Source organism: Neovison vison, chromosome X, assembly GCF_020171115.1.
Source record: "Neovison vison isolate M4711 chromosome X, ASM_NN_V1, whole genome shotgun sequence".
Lineage (NCBI taxonomy): Eukaryota > Metazoa > Chordata > Mammalia > Carnivora > Mustelidae > Neogale > Neogale vison.
Genome location: NC_058105.1, coordinates 55,916,980 through 55,935,862, shown reverse-complemented (window position 1 = coordinate 55,935,862; position 18,883 = coordinate 55,916,980). Strand labels below are relative to the sequence as shown.

Sequence of the window (18,883 nt, the reverse complement as noted above, 5' to 3'; positions counted from 1 at the left end):
TGTTTACAAAATAATATTTTTTAAATATTTTATTTATTTATTTGTCAGAGAGAAAGAGAGAGATAGAAAGCACAAGTAGGGGGAGGGGTAGGAAGAGGTAAAAGTAGGTTCCCCACTGAGCAGGAGCATAATGCTGGACTGGATTCCAGGACCTTGGGATTATGACCTGAGCTGAAGGCAGTCACTTAACCAACTGAGTCACCTGGGTGTCCCCACAAAATAATATTTTTATCACATTTCTGTAAGTCATACTTATCTTAAGAGAAAAAGTCTCCTTAAATTTGGAAGAGCAAACGTTAGAGAAACATCAATGATTTAAATAAGAATTATAAAAAATATAATCGTCTTTTAAAATTACCTAGTACCATGTTATTAATTCTTGTTCTGTTGGAATGCAGTTTTTTCATTAGTTCTGGAAATTCTTAATTTAGTTTTATGATCTTAAAAGTATCAGACCTGCGTCTGTCAAAAGTCCTTTTCATGAATCTCCTTGAAGCTGAAATGCATTTTACAAGAGCACCAGAATAACTGCAAGTGACAAAAGACTCAAAAATGGCCATGTTTAAAAATATGATAAGAGTTTAATATAATGTAGTTGACAAGGAAATTCAGTAATTTCTTTGATGCACAACATTTTAATAACTAGAATTACGGCATTATGTCAAGACATACTAAAACTTTAGGAATTTTGCATAACTCTTAGAACCATCCCAGTATTTACCCACATAATATAATCTAACAAAAATAATTAATTTTTGTTTGACAATGCTTCCAATGTAACAACATACCAAATAAACAAGCTTAAGAAATCAAAAAGACTTATTTAGAATTTGAATTTTTAGGAAGTTTGTTAAGAAGCTTAGAAGATTCTAAACCATATGCCTAAATAAGATAATAGATCACAATAAAATTTAATATTTTATTATTTACTTAACCAAGCTAACAATGATAGATCCCAAAGGCAAATCAAAGGGTTACCTGGTTGTTAGCAAAACTTAACTCCTTTAATATTGAGAAGATTTGGTCACCAAAGACCTAATAGAAACAAACATAGAAACCTTGTTTTTCTGTGCAAATAAAGATAAAATACTTTGTTTATAATTTCTTATCAAAGGTAGATGAACAATAAAAGAAAATTTTGTCTTTTTAACAAATTTAAGCCAATTTCCAATTGGAACCAAATTCCAATCTTATATCACTGTACTTTTAAAATTCATTTTTTCCAATCTTAGTGAATCCTAACCATAAATATTTTTCCCCAAAGATTCCCCTACATAAACTTTCTACAACTGCTTTTTTTAATTCAAATTTTATCATGACCCTTATGTCTACATAGCCAGTTTCATTTTAGGAAAAATTACCTTTTTTTCCCTCAATAAAAATGTATTTTTATTCCTTATACCTTTCTTACAAATCTCCTATTTTCCTATATACAGACTTGCTTTCCTTATCATTTCCAGCAGTCTCAAATACATGTATCAGAATTTTAACTCTTAAAATCTTTCTCCAGTGAAAACTAAGTAGTGACAGGTTGTGAATGGTCTATCAGACCAGAATGTTTTAGATTGGCAAATTTATGAATATATTTTATATTTTGTAGAAATGTAATTTTTATAGAACTTTTTAATAAAGCATAAGTCGTGCCTATTGGCAGACCAAAGTATATTTAGTTTTCTGTAATAAGAAGTGAAAACCAGATAGACCTATATTTAGTAATTAATGTTAAAACATTAACATTTTATCTTATTTTGTAAAGACTTGGACATCCAATGAATTTAACCCAATTTATTATTTAACCTAGCAAAACTTCAAAGTTTCAGATTACCAAAGATTTTGGAAGCTATTTAAAATTTATCTATACACTGTTTTATCTATTCAACCTAATTGTTCTTAACAATTACCCATGTGAACTTCATTAGATAAAATCAATCATTATTTTAAGTAATTTTGTTGACAAATTACAATAGTTACAACAAAAATTTAACTAATACATGCAGGTAGAATAAAAGCTAGTTATCTGTATTATATTTGATGATGATAACTCCAAAAAACATGTATACTTTAATTAAACCATCAAACTTGAATAGCTTTAATAAAAAATATATTACACTTTGTCCAATAAAAAGTCAATTAATTTATTTCCCACTGTCAATTTTATCTTGGCTTCTTGTGGGGAAATCTGCAGTGGGCAGTTTAAGTCCAGGGGAACCCTTGGGCCCCTTCATGTTGATTTAGGAGTTGTTTTAGTTTGAACATCACAAGGATGTGACCCAACAACTTAGGATGCTAAATCATATATATTCACAGGTATAGGAACTATCATGTTCCCAACAAGATGACAACTTTAGGTTTGTTTTGTTTCCTCTTAACCAGGTTATAAATGAGTGTTGAATAAGAGCTTAGAGATGAATTGAGAAATTGTATTTGCCATGTTTTAGGGAAGAAGATCTATATACACAGAAACATCATAAAATGAGTCCTAAGGAGAGACCTCAGTTAAAAAAAATCTAATTTAAGTTTTCCCATCAAATATAGAGCTGACATTGTAGGCCAGTTATGGGATTTACATTTTAATTAGTTAAAGCAATAGTGGAGGGAGGTAAATGGGCTGAAGAAATCTTTAGAATTCAAGATATAGAACTAACAGTTATATATGTTCATAGACAAAAATAAGAGATGTGAGATATATTAATCTTCTATATTTCATCTAATGCCCAGAAGAAAAAAATAACTTGGCATAAAACAGACTTCTACATTATTTCAGTGTAAATCTTCTGTACATACTTGATTATTGTAGCCTTGTACAATTTCTTGACTACTTCACTATTAATATCTCTGTAATTTGAGTAAGTAGAGCAGTCTAGTCTTCATTTCCTATCTGAATTCATTTTTTGGTAAATTCCACTAATGAAAAGAGTTTGAAATAGAAAGTTAAAATAGGAAGAAGTGGATAAGAAGACCAATTTGGGATATTAGAATGAGGACATGGAAAGATCTGAAAACATTCAGAAGAAATAGGTTGGTTGACAGAGTGAAAGTTGATGTGAGTTTCTTTGTAGTTATTCCCACTTTAACAGGATCATTCAAAGATGTTTAGTGTAGAAAAGATATTCTTCTAAGCGATGTAAATAGTAAATGTAATAAATAGAGCAATTGTAGATCTGTAAATCAGCATTCAGCAAAATCTATCTTACCAGTGAAAGATGGAGGGATTAAAGAGAAAGGATAATGAGTATCTTCATATACACAAGTTTTTATTGTGAAAATCCTAACTCTTGAAACATAAATACTTACAGTAGACTATTCATCAGAAAAGATCTAAAATTACAGAAAAGAAATAAACACTGTCTTCACTAATCTAATATACATAGAAAAACTTTCAGAAGCAGCCATAGATACAATGTACTTTGCTTAAACTTTGACTCAGTATGATCTCATACCACGGCATTATAATTGGCCAATGGATACAGTTCAGATGTAAATATATTTTCCTCATACCTAGTGAATTATATTTTCTCCACAAATTGCCCAGTAGAATAACAACTGAAAAAAAAATTTTTTTTGCTTTTTCCTATGGTTGGTTCTGTGCATTTGTGACAAAATTCCCTTAATCTGCCAAAAGCTGTCTAAAGTACACTCTATGTGTATACTAGAGGTTTATCAATTTTGTTATTTTTTCCAAAGAACTAGTTCCTAGTTCTCTAGTTCTTGGAAAAAAAATTAATAAACCTCTAGCCAGACTTATCAAAAACAAAAGGGAAAGGAACCAAATAAATAAAATCACAAATGACAGAGGAGAAATAAAAGCCAACACCACTGGATAACTATAAAAGAACATTATGAAAAATTATATGCTAACAAATTGGACAACCTGGAAGAAATGGATAAGTTCCTAGAAACATATAAACTACAAAAACCAAAATATGAAGAAGTAGAAAACTTGAATAGACCAATAATCAGCAATGGAAATTAAATCAGCAATCCACTGTCTCTCAGTGAACAGAAGTCCCGGGCTGCATGCCTTCATGGGGTAATTCTGCCAAACATTTAAAGAAGAGTTAATGCCTATTCTTCTCAAACTATTCTAAAAAATAGAAAAGAAAGGAAAACTTTCTGATTTATTGTATGAGGCTAGTATTATTCTTATAACAACCAGATAAAAATGCTACTAAGAAAGAAAACTGCAGGCAAGTTTTACTGATGAACATGGATGCAAAAATTATCAATTTATTATGAAGTAGTGGCAATTTACTATGGCAGTAGTCACAGTATACTATGGTAGTAAAATTAACATATTAGTAGTTGAGTAGAAAATTAACTTTTTTTAACACCAAAGTAAGCAATATCTCATAATTAAATTCTAAATATAATAAATAATTATAAATATTTTAATCTATTTTAATTATAATCCTTCATTTTACCATCATGGAAAATTGTATGAATCAACACAAAAGGCCTATTTAAAAGAAATTTTCATTCCTGTTTCTTTAGTCACTTGTATTTTAAATCAACATAGACACACGCAACGAAATAAAATAAAGGGACACTAATTCATATATTGAATGACCAAGGGTAATTAAAATAATAATGTATGTGTAAAGAGTTGGTAATAGATTCCAAAGTAATTTTTTGTCATAAATTATCATGTTGACACCTGTGTTAGTACTAATAGTAACATAGTATAACCAAAGAAACCATTACAAGTATACAAACCATATATATTAAAATGAACTGGTTTTTTTTTTGTTTGTTTGTTTGTTTTGTTTGTTTTGTTTTTTTTTTCAAATTCTGGGTATTCTTTTTTTTTTCCAATTTATTTATTTTCAGAAAAACAGTATTCATTATTTTTTCACCACACCCAGTGCTCCATGCAAGCCGTGCCCTCTATAATACCCACCACCTGGTACCCCAACCTGTTTTATTCTGACTCTTCCATTTGGATCTGGTAGTAGCAAAATATTTCCTTTGCCTTATTAATCAGGTTAGGGAATCATTAGGTACTTTAATTTGAGTTGCAATCATTGATTCTAAGCTATAAATTAAAGGTACATAAATATAATGTGGATGATGTCAACTAAAATTTTTATACATGCAATTTTTCCATTGTTTAATATCCCTTTAAAAGGTACCACTACAATTGAAAAATATGATCTCAGAACCAACAGCTGGCTACATATTGGTACCATGAATGGCCATAGGCTTCAGTTTGGAGTTGCAGTTATTGATAATAAGCTCTATGTCGTGGGAGGAAGAGATGGTTTAAAAACTTTGAATACTATGGAATGTTTTAATCCAGTTAGCAAAATCTGGACTGTGATGCCTCCCATGTCAACACATAGGCATGGCTTAGGTAAGAGTTTAATGTTATATTGTTTCTAAAAAATTCATCATTAGTAGATCTTTTTAAAAATTAAATACTGCTGCACGTTACTAAGATTTTATTTTATTTTAATTCCAGTATAATTAGCATACGGTATTATATAAGTTTCAGATGTACAATATAGCAATTCAACAACTTCATACATCACCCAGTGCTCATCATGAGTGCACATTATTGGGATTTAGCCAAACCCTTAGTCAAAACATCTCCAAAACGCTGAAAAGCTGAATCAAATGGTAAAAGCTTGTGAAACTTTTTTCTTGTTTCAGATGTCATACTTGCTAACTCTGCCTCCCTTCAAATTTATTTTAAAAAGGTACCATTTTAAAAGGGATAAAAAGTTTTGCAAAGAATACATCATTAAAAAACATAAAACTAAAATAGGGAGGGTTCATCTAACCTTAATTTGAAGAAAAACAAAAAGCATTTGATGATGGAAAGACATTATGTTTGTAATCTGATGAACTTTGTCCCTTCCCATAAAAGGCAAATCTGTATTTCAGCAAAAGGCTTGGGATGCTCCAAGGCGGAGATGTTTGCTTTGATTGAGAGCAACTCTAAATTATACTTAAGCCAGAGATTTCCAAGAAGTTTAAGAAAGATGAAGTGGAGACTTCTGAAACAGTTGGGAACATTGATTCTCCTGAATATTTGTCAGGGTACATCTTTCTTTAGATGACATACATTTTTAATATCTCAGAGTTTGTTTAAAAAGCATAATAGCTTTGTAAAATTTTTTGTGTTAATTTCCCCCATTATTTTAAACATTTGCATTTTCTTAAATCAATTGCTAATCTCTTTAACAATTCAGAGACATAATTCTTCCCATAATATATCTGAAAGCAATACACAAGAAACATTTTTTATTTAGTAGATATTCCAAGAAAAAATTTGTTTCCATTGATATTTTTAAATTTAATTTAGTTGTTTAAAAACTGATTTATACATCTAAAAAGTGTCAGGTTCAGGACTGGTATTGTCTTTTCCCCAAATTATCTAAAAGATTGTCTATGTCAAATGATAAACTATATAATTTTTCAACTCAGTTATGTCATTACTCAGAAAACTATCCTACAGAGAAATCATAGCAAGTTTTTAAAATCTAACTGGTATTACTAAGAAGGTAGAAATGATGAAGTTATACCACTGAGATGCTAATTGAGATGGTGAAGAAGGTAGGGGGAAAGGTCAATTATGTGAATTCCCAGAGAAGCAGTTCGATAGGGGTTATTCATTGTATGGAATGTAACTTTTTTTTTGACAGAAAGAGACACAGTGAGAGACGGAACACAAGCAGGGGGAATGGGAGAGGTAGAAGCAGGCTTCCTGTGGAGCAGGCAGCCCAATGCAGGGCTCAATCCCAAGACCCAAGGATCATGACCTGAGCTGAAGGCAGACGCTTAATGACTGAGTCACCTAGGGACCCCAAGAAACAAATTTCTAACTAAACCTCAAAAATCCCTGTTTATTTGGTTATCACATGGGAATTTTTTTAATCACTATAATAAAAAGCAGGGCTTAAAAAGACCTACCATGGTTTTAACCTAAAAATTATGTAACCTATGACTAGCCTAAAAATTACCTAAGATTCAGTATAAATGTCTCATCTCTCTTATATTTAAAAAAATGATGTTGAAATTATGCTAAAAATTAGTTTCCATTTTCTATTACATCCCTGGAAATGGTGTGTTCCACTACCTCCATTAACCTCAGTATTACAACAATGATAACCTGCCTGATACAGTGTCTATGTATATAACTATGTATGATACAATAACAATAACTATGCCTGAAAATATCCTAGGGTGAAGAGACCATGTTTAGTTTCATATCAAGATTAGTAAATTATAATGCATACACAAAACCATTTTAGAAACAAAAACAATTTTTAAGCAGCCAGTTGTTTGTAAAATGAAAAAAAAAAATCCATTATATGTGGTGAGACCTCATGTTATTTTTATCTTCTAGGTGTAGCCACACTTGAAGGACCAATGTATGCTGTTGGTGGTCATGATGGATGGAGTTATCTAAATACTGTAGAAAGATGGGACCCTGAGGGACATCAGTGGAATTATGTGGCCAGTATGTCAACTCCTAGAAGCACAGTTGGTGTTGCTTCCTTAAACAATAAGTGAGTAAACCCAAATATGAAAGCTCTTTACTCCTAGGTTATGTGATACAACACTTTGGTGATGTGGTCCATCAACCAATAAGCATTCACAATGACCGGGACATCCTAGTAATCAGTAATAAAGGTCCTTTGTTGGAACTTTCCCTTTATTATATGGGAAAATGCTTGTCTAAAATGAACATTTAACTAAATATTTTGTATTGTGTTGGTACTCAAGTGTAGTCCTCGACCAGCAGCATCAGCACTACCTGAGATCTATTTATAAATGCTGAATTTTAGGGACGCCTGGGTGGCTCAGTTGGTTAAGCAGCTGCCTTCGGCTCAGGTCATGATCTCAGCGTCTTGGGATCGAGTCCCACATCGGGCTCCTTGCTTGGCAGGGAGCCTGCTTCTCCCTCTGCCTCTGCCTGCCTCTCTGTCTGCCTGTGCCCGCTCTCTCTCCCTCTCTCTCTGACAAATAAATAAATAAAATCTTTAAAAAAAAAATGCTGAATTTTAGTCCCACCCTAGACTTCCTGAATCAGAACTGGCATTTTAAAAATGTCCTCAAGTGACTTGTAAGCACATTAAATTTGAGAAGCATATTTATAGGCAAAGAAGTTCCACTTTTGCCTTTGAGAAGTTACCATTTTTTTTTTTTACATCATGATTTATTCTTATTAAAACTTTGGTTTGTCTTGTAACAGGGCAAGTCTTGTTGTTCTCTATTCTTCATTGTCTTGAGTGTTCAGGGTTCCCAACTCTATTATTACACCAAGTCATATCTTTCTGAATCTCTCCCCTTTCCTGATCACTTGCCAATGAAAGCAAGGTAATATATTAAAACCCAATGACATTAAAGGTTGCTAAGATCTTTGAATTGTTACATCTTCCAGGGGCTTATGCCCTTCCTGACAAAAGACCTTTAGAAACAATGACCAGCATATAGAAGGGACTTTAATGATGACAATTTCAGACAGAAGAATTTATCAGTGGCAGGAGACACCCTTGTGTGTCTGTACTGACCATAGATAGTCAATATTTCATATTATAACTGGGAAATTTCAACAAAGATTGTTTATAGAACCTTGTGCACAAAGTAGTAAATGTCTATTCTTTTTTTATATTTTTTATTTATTTGACAGCGAGAAATCACAACTAGGCAGAGAGGCAGGCAGAGAGAGAGAAGGAAGCAGGCTCCCCGCTGAGCGGACAGCCCAATGAGGGGCTCAATCCCAGGACCCTGGGATCATGACCTGAGCTGAAGGCAGAGGCTTTAACCCACTGAGCCACCCAGGCACCCCGTAAATGTCTATTCTTAAGAGGATGTCCTGACTTACAGTGTCTTGGAGCTTTAAATACTCCTTAATCTGCTTATCTTTGGCCTGATCTCAATATCAAGTGACTTGGGAACAATCTCCTAACTATTACAGAACAGACTGAAATCATCAAATTTGACTAATTTTTGTTTTACTGACTTGTTATTATTCATAACTGAGCATGAAAGGCAGTTATAAACATATGGTTTAATAAATGTTTGTTTTTCATTGATGCAGGATTAAATTTAAATTAGATTAAAAATTAAAAAAATTCTTCTTATCATAAGAATTGGCATTCTAAAATTTATGGAAGAAATAGGATAGCTAATATATCTTCTTAGGAAAAATCCAGTTTGTTGATTCTTATTCTCTTCATTGTTTATTAAGTTAATCTTCTTAATGATTAATATTTTTAATACTAAGTAAATCAGTTCATAAATATAAGAGGGATTTTAATGCTATTCAGTTGAACCTAGCCAAAATTGTAATGTCGCTGTAGTTAGTCTTTGGAAAATCCTACCTACCCTTTTGTATTTTAATTTCCAGGTTTACTGAGGTATAATTGACAAATACTGCCAATGTTTTGATATTTCTTCTCTCTGTCTAACTTCATTTCTAATGGGATGTTTTAGTCCATAATGTCAAAATTTCATGAAAACACTGAAGCCTGGGAGTTTGAAGTAGACCTTGAAAAATGCCTTTAGGTAATTATCCATTCACAAACTCAGGCCATCCACTACAAAATACTAAGGGAGTAGAACATATAATCATAAACTTTAAATGCTTTGTACAAGGTGTGTGTGTGTGTGTGTGTAAAAATGCTTGTATACACACACAAATACACACACTCACACTTCTGTTCTTTTTTCCTAGGCTATATGCTATCGGTGGTCATGATGGAAGTTCCTGCCTCAAATCAATGGAATACTTTGATCCACACACTAACAAGTGGAGTCTGTGTGCTTCAATGTCAAAAAGACGTGGAGGTGTGGGAGTTGCAGCATACAACGGATTCTTATATGTTGCCGGAGGTCATGATGCCCCTGCTTCTAGCCATTGTTCTAAGCTTTCTGGCTGTGTGGAACGGTAAAACATTTCTATTTATTTATGAATATATTAATTTTTGTCAGAAATTAGAAAGAGGGCTACTAGAAAGTTGTCTTCCAAATAAATATTAATCCTTTCAGAAGATTTTTTTTAATTCCCCCTTATTCCTAGGCTCAAAATATTTTGAAGAACTCCCTCTAATGTATTTTAGGTGCATCATAAGAAATATACCCTTTAAATGTTCTTTTAATGTTTGATAATCACCCTATAAAACAATGTTAAAAATGGGATGCAAGAATAAAGAAATTTAATGTCAAACTATACCACTCAACCTATTCACCATCTCAAATCAATATGACTTTATTATCTTGAAAATAATATTTGTCCCCAAAGGATAAAGACTATATGGAAAGAATTTCCAAAAAGAAATGTTAATTATATTTTGAACAATAACTCTATTACATTAAGTATTTAATTTTCCAAAGATAAATTCTTTAAATGGGAGACATTCATTTGGATAAAGTGTGATAGGTTTGTTCAATAACTCAGTCATATGATTTGTAGTTATAACAATCACATTCCCTTTAAGATGTATAATAGTTAATGAGGCGCCTGGGTGGCTCAGTGGGCTAAGCCTCTGCCTTAAGCTCAGGTCATGATCCCAGGGATTGAGCCCCGCATTGGGCTCTCTGCTCGGCAGGAAGCCTGCTTCCCCCTCTCTATCTGCCTGCCTTTCTGCCTACTTGTGATCTCTGTCTGTTAAATAAATAAATAAAATATTTAAAAAATGTATAATAGTTAAAATATATTAACTTAAGGCCAAGTGACAAATTTACAATTAGTAAAGTTATCAGAATTGAAATATGGAAATCAGTATGGGATGATGCACTCAAAAATATTCATGGAGGAACCTAGAAAACTAGAACATAGAAATAAGTTCTCCATGAACAGAAAATATTCATGGAGAACCTAAAAAAATACAAAATTTGTATTTTGTACATACACAATATAGTGAAGGGAATTTCAGGTCTAAAAAAATTCACAATGAAAGCTATGGATAAAAAGGAGAAGGAAGTGTAGATAAAAGCAGAGACTTTAGGTTGAAATGTAATTTGGGAGGACAATCAAAAATTCAAATAAGTACCAGAGCATTTTATAGTCTGAAATGTTGAAGTGGAAGATATTGCATTTTAACTTGTAGTGAAGGGAAAATTAAATGTAAGGGGAATGGAATACACAAAGAAAACAGTTTAGGGGAATTTGATCTAACAGTGATATAAAGGACAGAACTTAGGAAGAAAAGACTAAAGGGACAAATATGAATATTATAAGTTTTCTTCTGAGAAACATAGAATCATAATTGATAACACTAATATTCTGTTTCTTATAGGAAATAATTGATCTGTCATAGTTTTTATGTGTGTTTTAAAAAGATTAATTATATTAAAACCATATCATCATTTTAATTTATGCAGAAAAAGTACAACATCCATTCATGATTAAAAAAAACTCTCAAAAAGAAGATTAGAGGGAATATACTCAACATAATAAAGGCCATATATATGGAAAACAAACAACTAACATTATACACAATAGTGAAAGAACTCTTTTTCCTTTAAGGTCAGGAATAAGACGAGGATATCTACTCTCACCACTTTTAGTCAACATAGTACTGGAAGTCTAAGCCACAGCAATCAGACAAAAAACAAAAATAATAAAAATAAATAAATAAATAAATAAATAATGGCATCCAAATAAGCAAGGGAGAAGTCCAATTTTCACTATTTAAATATAACATGATTTCTATGCCTAGAAAATCCTGAAGACTCCAACAAAAAGCCACTAGAACTAACAAATGAATTTAGTAAAGTCTCGGGAGAGAAATTCAATGTACAGAAATCTGTTTTATTTCTATATACTAATAATGAAAGAGCAGAAAGAGAAGAAAACAATCCCATTTATAATTATACTAAAGCAATAAAATATCTAGGAAAAAAATTAGCTAAAGAGGCAAAAGTATTGTTCTCTGAAAATTATAAAACCCTGATGAAAGAAATTAAAGATGTCACCAAAACTGGAAAGGCATACCATGCTCAAAGATTGGAAGAACAAAAATTGTTAAAATATGTATACTATCCAAAGCAATTGCACATTTAATGCAATCTTTATCAAAATATCAACATTTTTTCACAGAACTAGAATAAACAACCCAAAACTCGTATGGAACCACAGAAGACCCCAAATAAAGCAATCTTGAAAAAAAAAAAAAAGCAAACCTGGAGGCATCACAATTCCAGGCTTCAAGTTATATTAAAGAGCTGTAGTAATTAAAAAAAAAATGGCATGGTACTGGTACAAAAAATAGACTTATAGATCAATGGACAGAGAACCCAGAAATAAATCCACAACTCTATCATCAACTAATATTCAACAAAGTAGGAAAGAACATCCAATGGAAATAAGACAATCTCTTCAACAAATGACGTTGGGAGAACTAGACAGCAATATGTAAAAACAATGAAACTGGATCACTTTCTTACACCATACACACACACAAAGAAAACTGAAAATGGATTAAAAACCTTAATGTTGGGGGCGCCTGGGTGGCTCAGTGGGTTGGGCCACTGCCTTCGGCTCGGGTCATGATCTCGGGGTCCTGGGATTGAGTCCCACATTGGGCTCTCTGCTCAGCAGGGAGCCTGCTTCCCTCTCTCTCTCTCTCTCTCTCTCTCTCTGCCTGCCTCTCCGTCTACTTGTGACCTCTCTCTGTCAAATAAATAAATAAAATCTTAAAAAAAAAAACTTAATGTTGAACATGAAACCATAAAAATACCAGAAAAGAGAACAGGGAGTAATTTCTCTGGCATTAGCCTTAGCAAAATTTTTGTAGATATGTCTCCTGAAGAGAGGGAAACAAAAGCAAAAATAAACTACTGGGACTACCTCAAAATAAAATTCTGCATCACAAATGAATAAATCAACAAAATTACAAGCCAACCTACTGAAGGAAGATATATGCAAAGAACATGTTCAATAAAAGGTTAGTATCCAAAATATATAATGAGCTCATACAAATCAACAGCAAAAATACCCTAAACAATCCAATTTAAAAATTGGCAGAAGGCATGGACAGTTCACCAAAGAAAACATACAGATGGGATACACTTTTTTTCAAAAAAACTGAAACAAAAGCATTCAGATGGCCAACAGACACATGAAAAGATGCTAAACATCACTCATCATTGGGGAAATGCAAGTCAAAATTACAACTAGATATTACTTCACCCTTGTCTGAATGGTTAAAAGCAACAATAGGAGAAAGAAGTGTTGGAGAGGTTGTGGAGGAAAGGAAATCTTCATGCATGTCAGTAGGAGTACAAATGGGTGCCTCTACTGTGGGAGACAGTATGGAAGTTCCCCTAAAATTTAAAAATATAACTGCCTTATAATCTGGTAATTTAAGTACTGGGTTATTTACCCAAAATAATACAAAAAGAAAGAAAGGAATAGATGCACATGCTTATTGTAGCATTATTTACAATAACCAAATTATGGAAGTAGTCCAAGTGTCCATTGCAAATGAATGGATAATTAATATGTAGTATATATGTACCATGGAATATTATCCAGCCATATAAAAGAATGACATCTTGCCATTTACAACAACATGGATGGGACTAGAGAGTATTGTGCTAATTGAAATAAGTCAGTCAGAGAAAAACAAATACTATATTATTTCACTCAAAAGCTGAATTTAAGAAATAAAACAAAAAAGCAAAAGGAAAGAGAGAGCATGAGAGAGAGAGAGAAAAAAAAGACCCCAAATCAGACTCAACTATAGGGAATAATAAACTGATGATTACCAGAGGGCAGGTGGGTGGGGGTGAAGTAGGAGATGGGAATTAAAGAGTAAACTCCTCATGATGAGTACTGAGTAATGGATAGAATTGTTGAATCACACCTGAAACTAATATAACACAGTGTGTTAATTTTAATGGGATTAAAACAAAAAAATTAAAAACTTTAAGTCTAAGTGACTGGTTTCCTGCTATTCAGTGTATATTTGAGATGCTTCTCCAGAGATCAGTTCTTAAGAGATGCAAAAATTTTAACATTATGCAAAACATAAATAACTATAGGGGTGCCTGGGTGGCTCAATGGGTTAAGGCCTCTGTCTTCAGCTCAGGTCATGATCCCAGGGTCCTGGGATCGAGCCCCACATCAGGGTCTCTGCTTGGCAGGGAGCCTGCTTCCCTCTCTCTCTCTGCCTGCTTCTCTGCCTACTTGTGATCTCTGTCTGTGGAATAAATAAATAAAATCTTTAAAAAGTAAAAATAAATACACACACACACACGTGTATATATAAAAGTTTCAGGTTAATCACTCCTGCCTCAAATATTTAATGTATTATAGGTAAACATATGAGATGCTAAGATTATCCACACTAGTTCTCCCTATAGTTAGCAAAGTAATAGTTAATCGCCTTTTCATTATGTTAGGTTATTTTTGTGTGTGACAAAATATACATAACATAAAATTTACCATTTAACCACTCTCAAATGTGAAATTCAGTGGCATTAAGTATGTTCACATTGTAGTGTCCAGATATTTATTTATTTATTTATTTATTTTTCTCCTCAAACCGAAACTGTACTCATTAAACAAAAGATCACCATTTCTCCCTCACCCCAGTCACTGGCAACCACCATTTTACTTTCTGTTTCTATGAATTTGACAACTCTAGATATCTCATAAAAGTGAAATCATGAGTAGTTATTCTTTTGTTACCAGTATATTTTACTTAAAGCATAATTCTTCAAAGTTCATCCATGTTATACTATTTGTGAGAATTTCCTTTCCTTTAAAGCTAAACGATATTACATTATATGTACATACCATGTTTTATTTATTCATTCATTCATCAGTGAACAATTGGGTTGTTTCCACCTTCTGGTTACCGTGAATATTGCTGCTATGAACTGTGCACATCATCAGCAACACTTGTTATTTTCTTTTTTTGTGTTATTTTGTTTTTAATAGTTATCTCAATATATTTGAAGGAGTAGCTCTTTGTGGATGAAATTTGAGTTTCCCTAATGATTAGTCAAATAATTAAGTCAGTAAAAGAAAGACAAATACTATACAGCTTCACTCATACGTTGAATTTAAGAAACAAAACAAAGAAGCAAATGGAAAGATATTTCATATGATCTCTAATACATTATTTTATCACTGCAAAGAATATTGTTGGTGTTTTGCTAGAGATTGCACTGAATCTGTAGGTCAGTTGGGTAATATTGCCACCTTAACAGTATTGAGTCTTCTAATCCAGAAATATGAGGTATCTTTCTATTTATTGGTGCCTAGTTTCTTTTTTCCACTGCAGATGAATCTTACCTATTTTTCTTGCCTAATTGATCTGACTTAGAATTTCAGTAATATATTAAATAGAGGTGGTAAAATTGTCATCCTTATCTTGTTCCTTGTCTTAAAGGAAAAGCCTTCAGTTTTCACCACTGAGTCTGATGTTAGCTCTGTGTTTCCCATATAGGCCTTTATTATGTTGATGTAGTTTTTTTTATTCTTAATTTGGTCAGTGTTTTTGTCATAAAAATATGATGGATTTTGTCATGTACTTTTATCTGCATCATTTGAGATGCTCATGTGTCTTGCTCTCTCCTTCATACTGTCAATGTGTCATTTGACTGGTTTTTGGATAATCACCCTTGTATTCCAGGATTGAATCACACTTTACTATGGTGTTTTATTATTTTAATAATGTTGTTGAATTGTTTCTTAGTATTATGTTGAAATTTTTTGCACCAGTATTCGTTAAGGATTTGGTCTATAGTTTATTACTGTGTCTTTGGCTTTGATGTCAGTGTAATGTTTATCTTATAAAATAAACTTAGAAGAATTACTTCTTCAGTATTTTGAAGAAGATAAGAGGGATTGGTGTTAATTCTCTAAATGTTAGAAAGAATTAACCAATAGGCTCTCAGCTTTCCTTAATTGCATAGATTTAATTATGTGTAGAGAGACCGCATCTTCTTAAAATTATAGCACTGCTCAGATTTTCTGTTTTGTCGTTGTTCAATGGTAGTAGGTGGTGTATTTCTAAAAATGTGTCCATTTAATCAAGGTTATGCAAATTACTGGTGTGTAGTTGTTCGTAACACTTTCTTTAAATCCTCATTTTTTTCTGTAAAATTGGTACTAATTCTCCCTCTTTTTCTGTTTTTGGATTAAGGAATTTCATGCAAAATTGTAGTTACTTGGGTACTTGATAGTTTTTAAAAATTATTTTATTTGAATGTAGTTGACATACAATGCTATATTATTTTCAGGTGTACAACATAGCAATTAAAGTCTACGCATCATGCTATGTTGACCACAAATGTAGATACCATTACTATTACAATACTAATGCTATTTAATATTCTTGATTATATTCCTTATGCTGTTACTTTTATTCCCATGACATTCAGTCCGAAACTGGATGTATTAACAATTATGACTCTGTTTTTTCTTTATTCATTTTATCTTAGATACTACATATGAGTGAAATCATATAGTATTTGTCTTTCACAGTTTGCCTTATTACATTTAACATAATATAGTCCATCCTTGTTTTCACAAATGGCACAGTCTCATTCTTTTTTTTTAATTTTTTTAAATTTTTTATAAACATAAAATGTATTTTTATCCCCAGGGGTACAGGTCTGTGAATCGCCAGTTTTACACACTTCACAGCACTCACCATAGCACATACCCTCCCCAATGTTCATAACCCGACCTCCCTCTCCCAAAAACCCTCCCCCCAGCAACCCTCAGTTTGTTTTGTGAGATTAAGAGTCACTTATGGTTTGTCTCCCTCCCAATTCCATCTTGTTTTATTCATTCTTCTCCTACCCCCTTAACCCCCCATGTTGCATCTCTACTTCCTCATATCAGGGAGATCATATGATAGTTGTCTTTCTCTGATTGACTTATTTCGCTAAGCATGATACTCTCTAATTCCATCCACGTTGTCTCAAATGGCAAGATTTCATTTCCTTTGATGGCTGCATAGTATTCCATTGTGTATATATACCACTTATTCTTTATCCATTCATCTGTTGATGGACATCTAGGTTCTTTCCATAGTTTGGCTATTGTAGACATTGCTGCTATAAACATTCGGGTGCATGTGCCCCTTTGGATCACTACGTTTGTATCCTTAGGGTAAATACCCAGTAGTGCAATTGCTGGGTGGTAGGGTAGTTCTATTTTGAACATTTTTTGGAACCTCCAAGCTGTTTTCCAGAGTGGTTGCGGCAGCTTGCATTCCCACCAACAGTGTAGGAGGATTCACCTTTCTCCACATCCTCGCCAGCATCTGTCATTTGCTGACTTGTTAATTTTAGCCATTCTGACTGGTGTGAGGTGATATCTCATTGTGAGTTTTATTTCCCTGATGCCAAGTGATGCAGAGCACTTTCTCATGTGTCTGTTGCTTATCTGGATGTCATCTTTGCAGAAATGTCTGTTCATGTCTTCTGCCCATTTCTTGATTGGATTATTTGTTCTTTGGGTGTTGAGTTTGCTAAATTCTTTATAGATTTTGGACACTAGCCCTTTATCTGATATGTCGTTTGCAAATATCTTCTCCCATTCTGTCAGTTGTCTTTTGGTTTTGTTAACCGTTTCCTTTGCTGTGCTAAAGCTTTTGATCTTGATGAAATTCCAATAATTCATTTTTGTCCTTGCTTCCCTTGCCTTTGGCGATGTTCCTAGGAAGATGTTGCTGCGGCTGAGATCAAAGAAGTTGCTGCCTGTGTTCTCCTCAAGGATTTTGATGGATTCCTTTCTCACATTGAGGTCCTTCATCCATTTTGAGTCTATTTTCATGTGTGGTGTAAGGAAATGGTCCCATTTCATCTTTCTGCATGTGGGTGTCCAATTTTCCAAACACCATTTATTAAAGAGGCTGTCTTTTTTCCATTGGACATTCTTTCCTGCTTTGTCAAAGATTAGTTGACCATAGAGTTGAGGGTCTATTTCTGGGCTTTCTCTTCTGTTCCATTGATCTATGTGTCTGTTTTTGTGCCAGTACCATACTGTCTTGATGATGACAGCTTTGTAATAGAGCTTGAAATCTGGAATTGTGATGCCACCAACTTTGGCTTTCTTTTTCAATATTCCTTTGGCTACTCGAGGTCTTTTCTGGTTCCATATAAATTTTAGGGTTATTCGTACCACTTCTTTGAAAAAAATGGATGGTATTTTGATAGGAATTGCATTAAATATGTAGATTGCTTTAGGTAGCATAGACATTTTCACAATATTTGTTCTTCCAATCCAGGAACATGGAACATTTTTCCATTTCTTTGTGTCTTCCTCAATTTCTTTCATGAGTACTTTATAGTTTTCTGAGAATAGATTCTTAGCTTCTTTGGTTAGGTTTATTCCTAGGTATCTTATAGTTTTGGGTGCAATTGGAAATGGGATTGACTCCTTAATTTCTCTTTCTTCTCTCTTGTTGTTGGTGTAGAGAAATGCAACTGATTTACGGGCATCGATTTTATATCCTGACACTTTACTAAATTCCTGTAAAAGTTCTAGCAGTTTTGGAGTGGAGTCTTTTGGGTTTTCCACATATAGTATCATATCATCTGCAAAGAGTGATAGTTTGACTTCTTCTTTGCTGATTTGGATGCCTTTGATTTACTTTTGTTGTCTGACTGCTGAGGCTAGGACTTCTAGTACTATGTTGAATAGCAGTGGTGATAATGGACATTCCTGTCGTGTTCCTGACTTTAGCAGAAAAGTTTTCAGTTTTTCTCCATTGAGAATGATATTTACGGTGGGTTTTTCATAGATGGCTTGGATAATATTAAGGTATGTGCCCTCTATCCCTACAGGGTTTTGATCAGGAAGGGACACTGCACTTTGTCAAATGCTTTTTCAGCACCTATTGAGAGTATCAAATGGTTCTTGTTCTTTCTTTTACAAATGTATTGTATCACATTGATCAATTTGTGGATG

General features: G+C 33.0%; 1 protein-coding gene across 1 annotated transcript in view; it reads left to right on the top strand.

Moving 5' to 3' along the window:
• The window catches only part of KLHL4 (kelch like family member 4), a 135,578-nt gene that overhangs the window by 98,187 nt on the left and 18,508 nt on the right, over positions 1–18,883 (top strand). Inside the window, 3 exon segments of the mRNA XM_044234714.1 lie at positions 5,126–5,350; positions 7,349–7,511; positions 9,683–9,895. Coding sequence (XP_044090649.1) covers positions 5,126–5,350; positions 7,349–7,511; positions 9,683–9,895 — 601 coding nt within the window.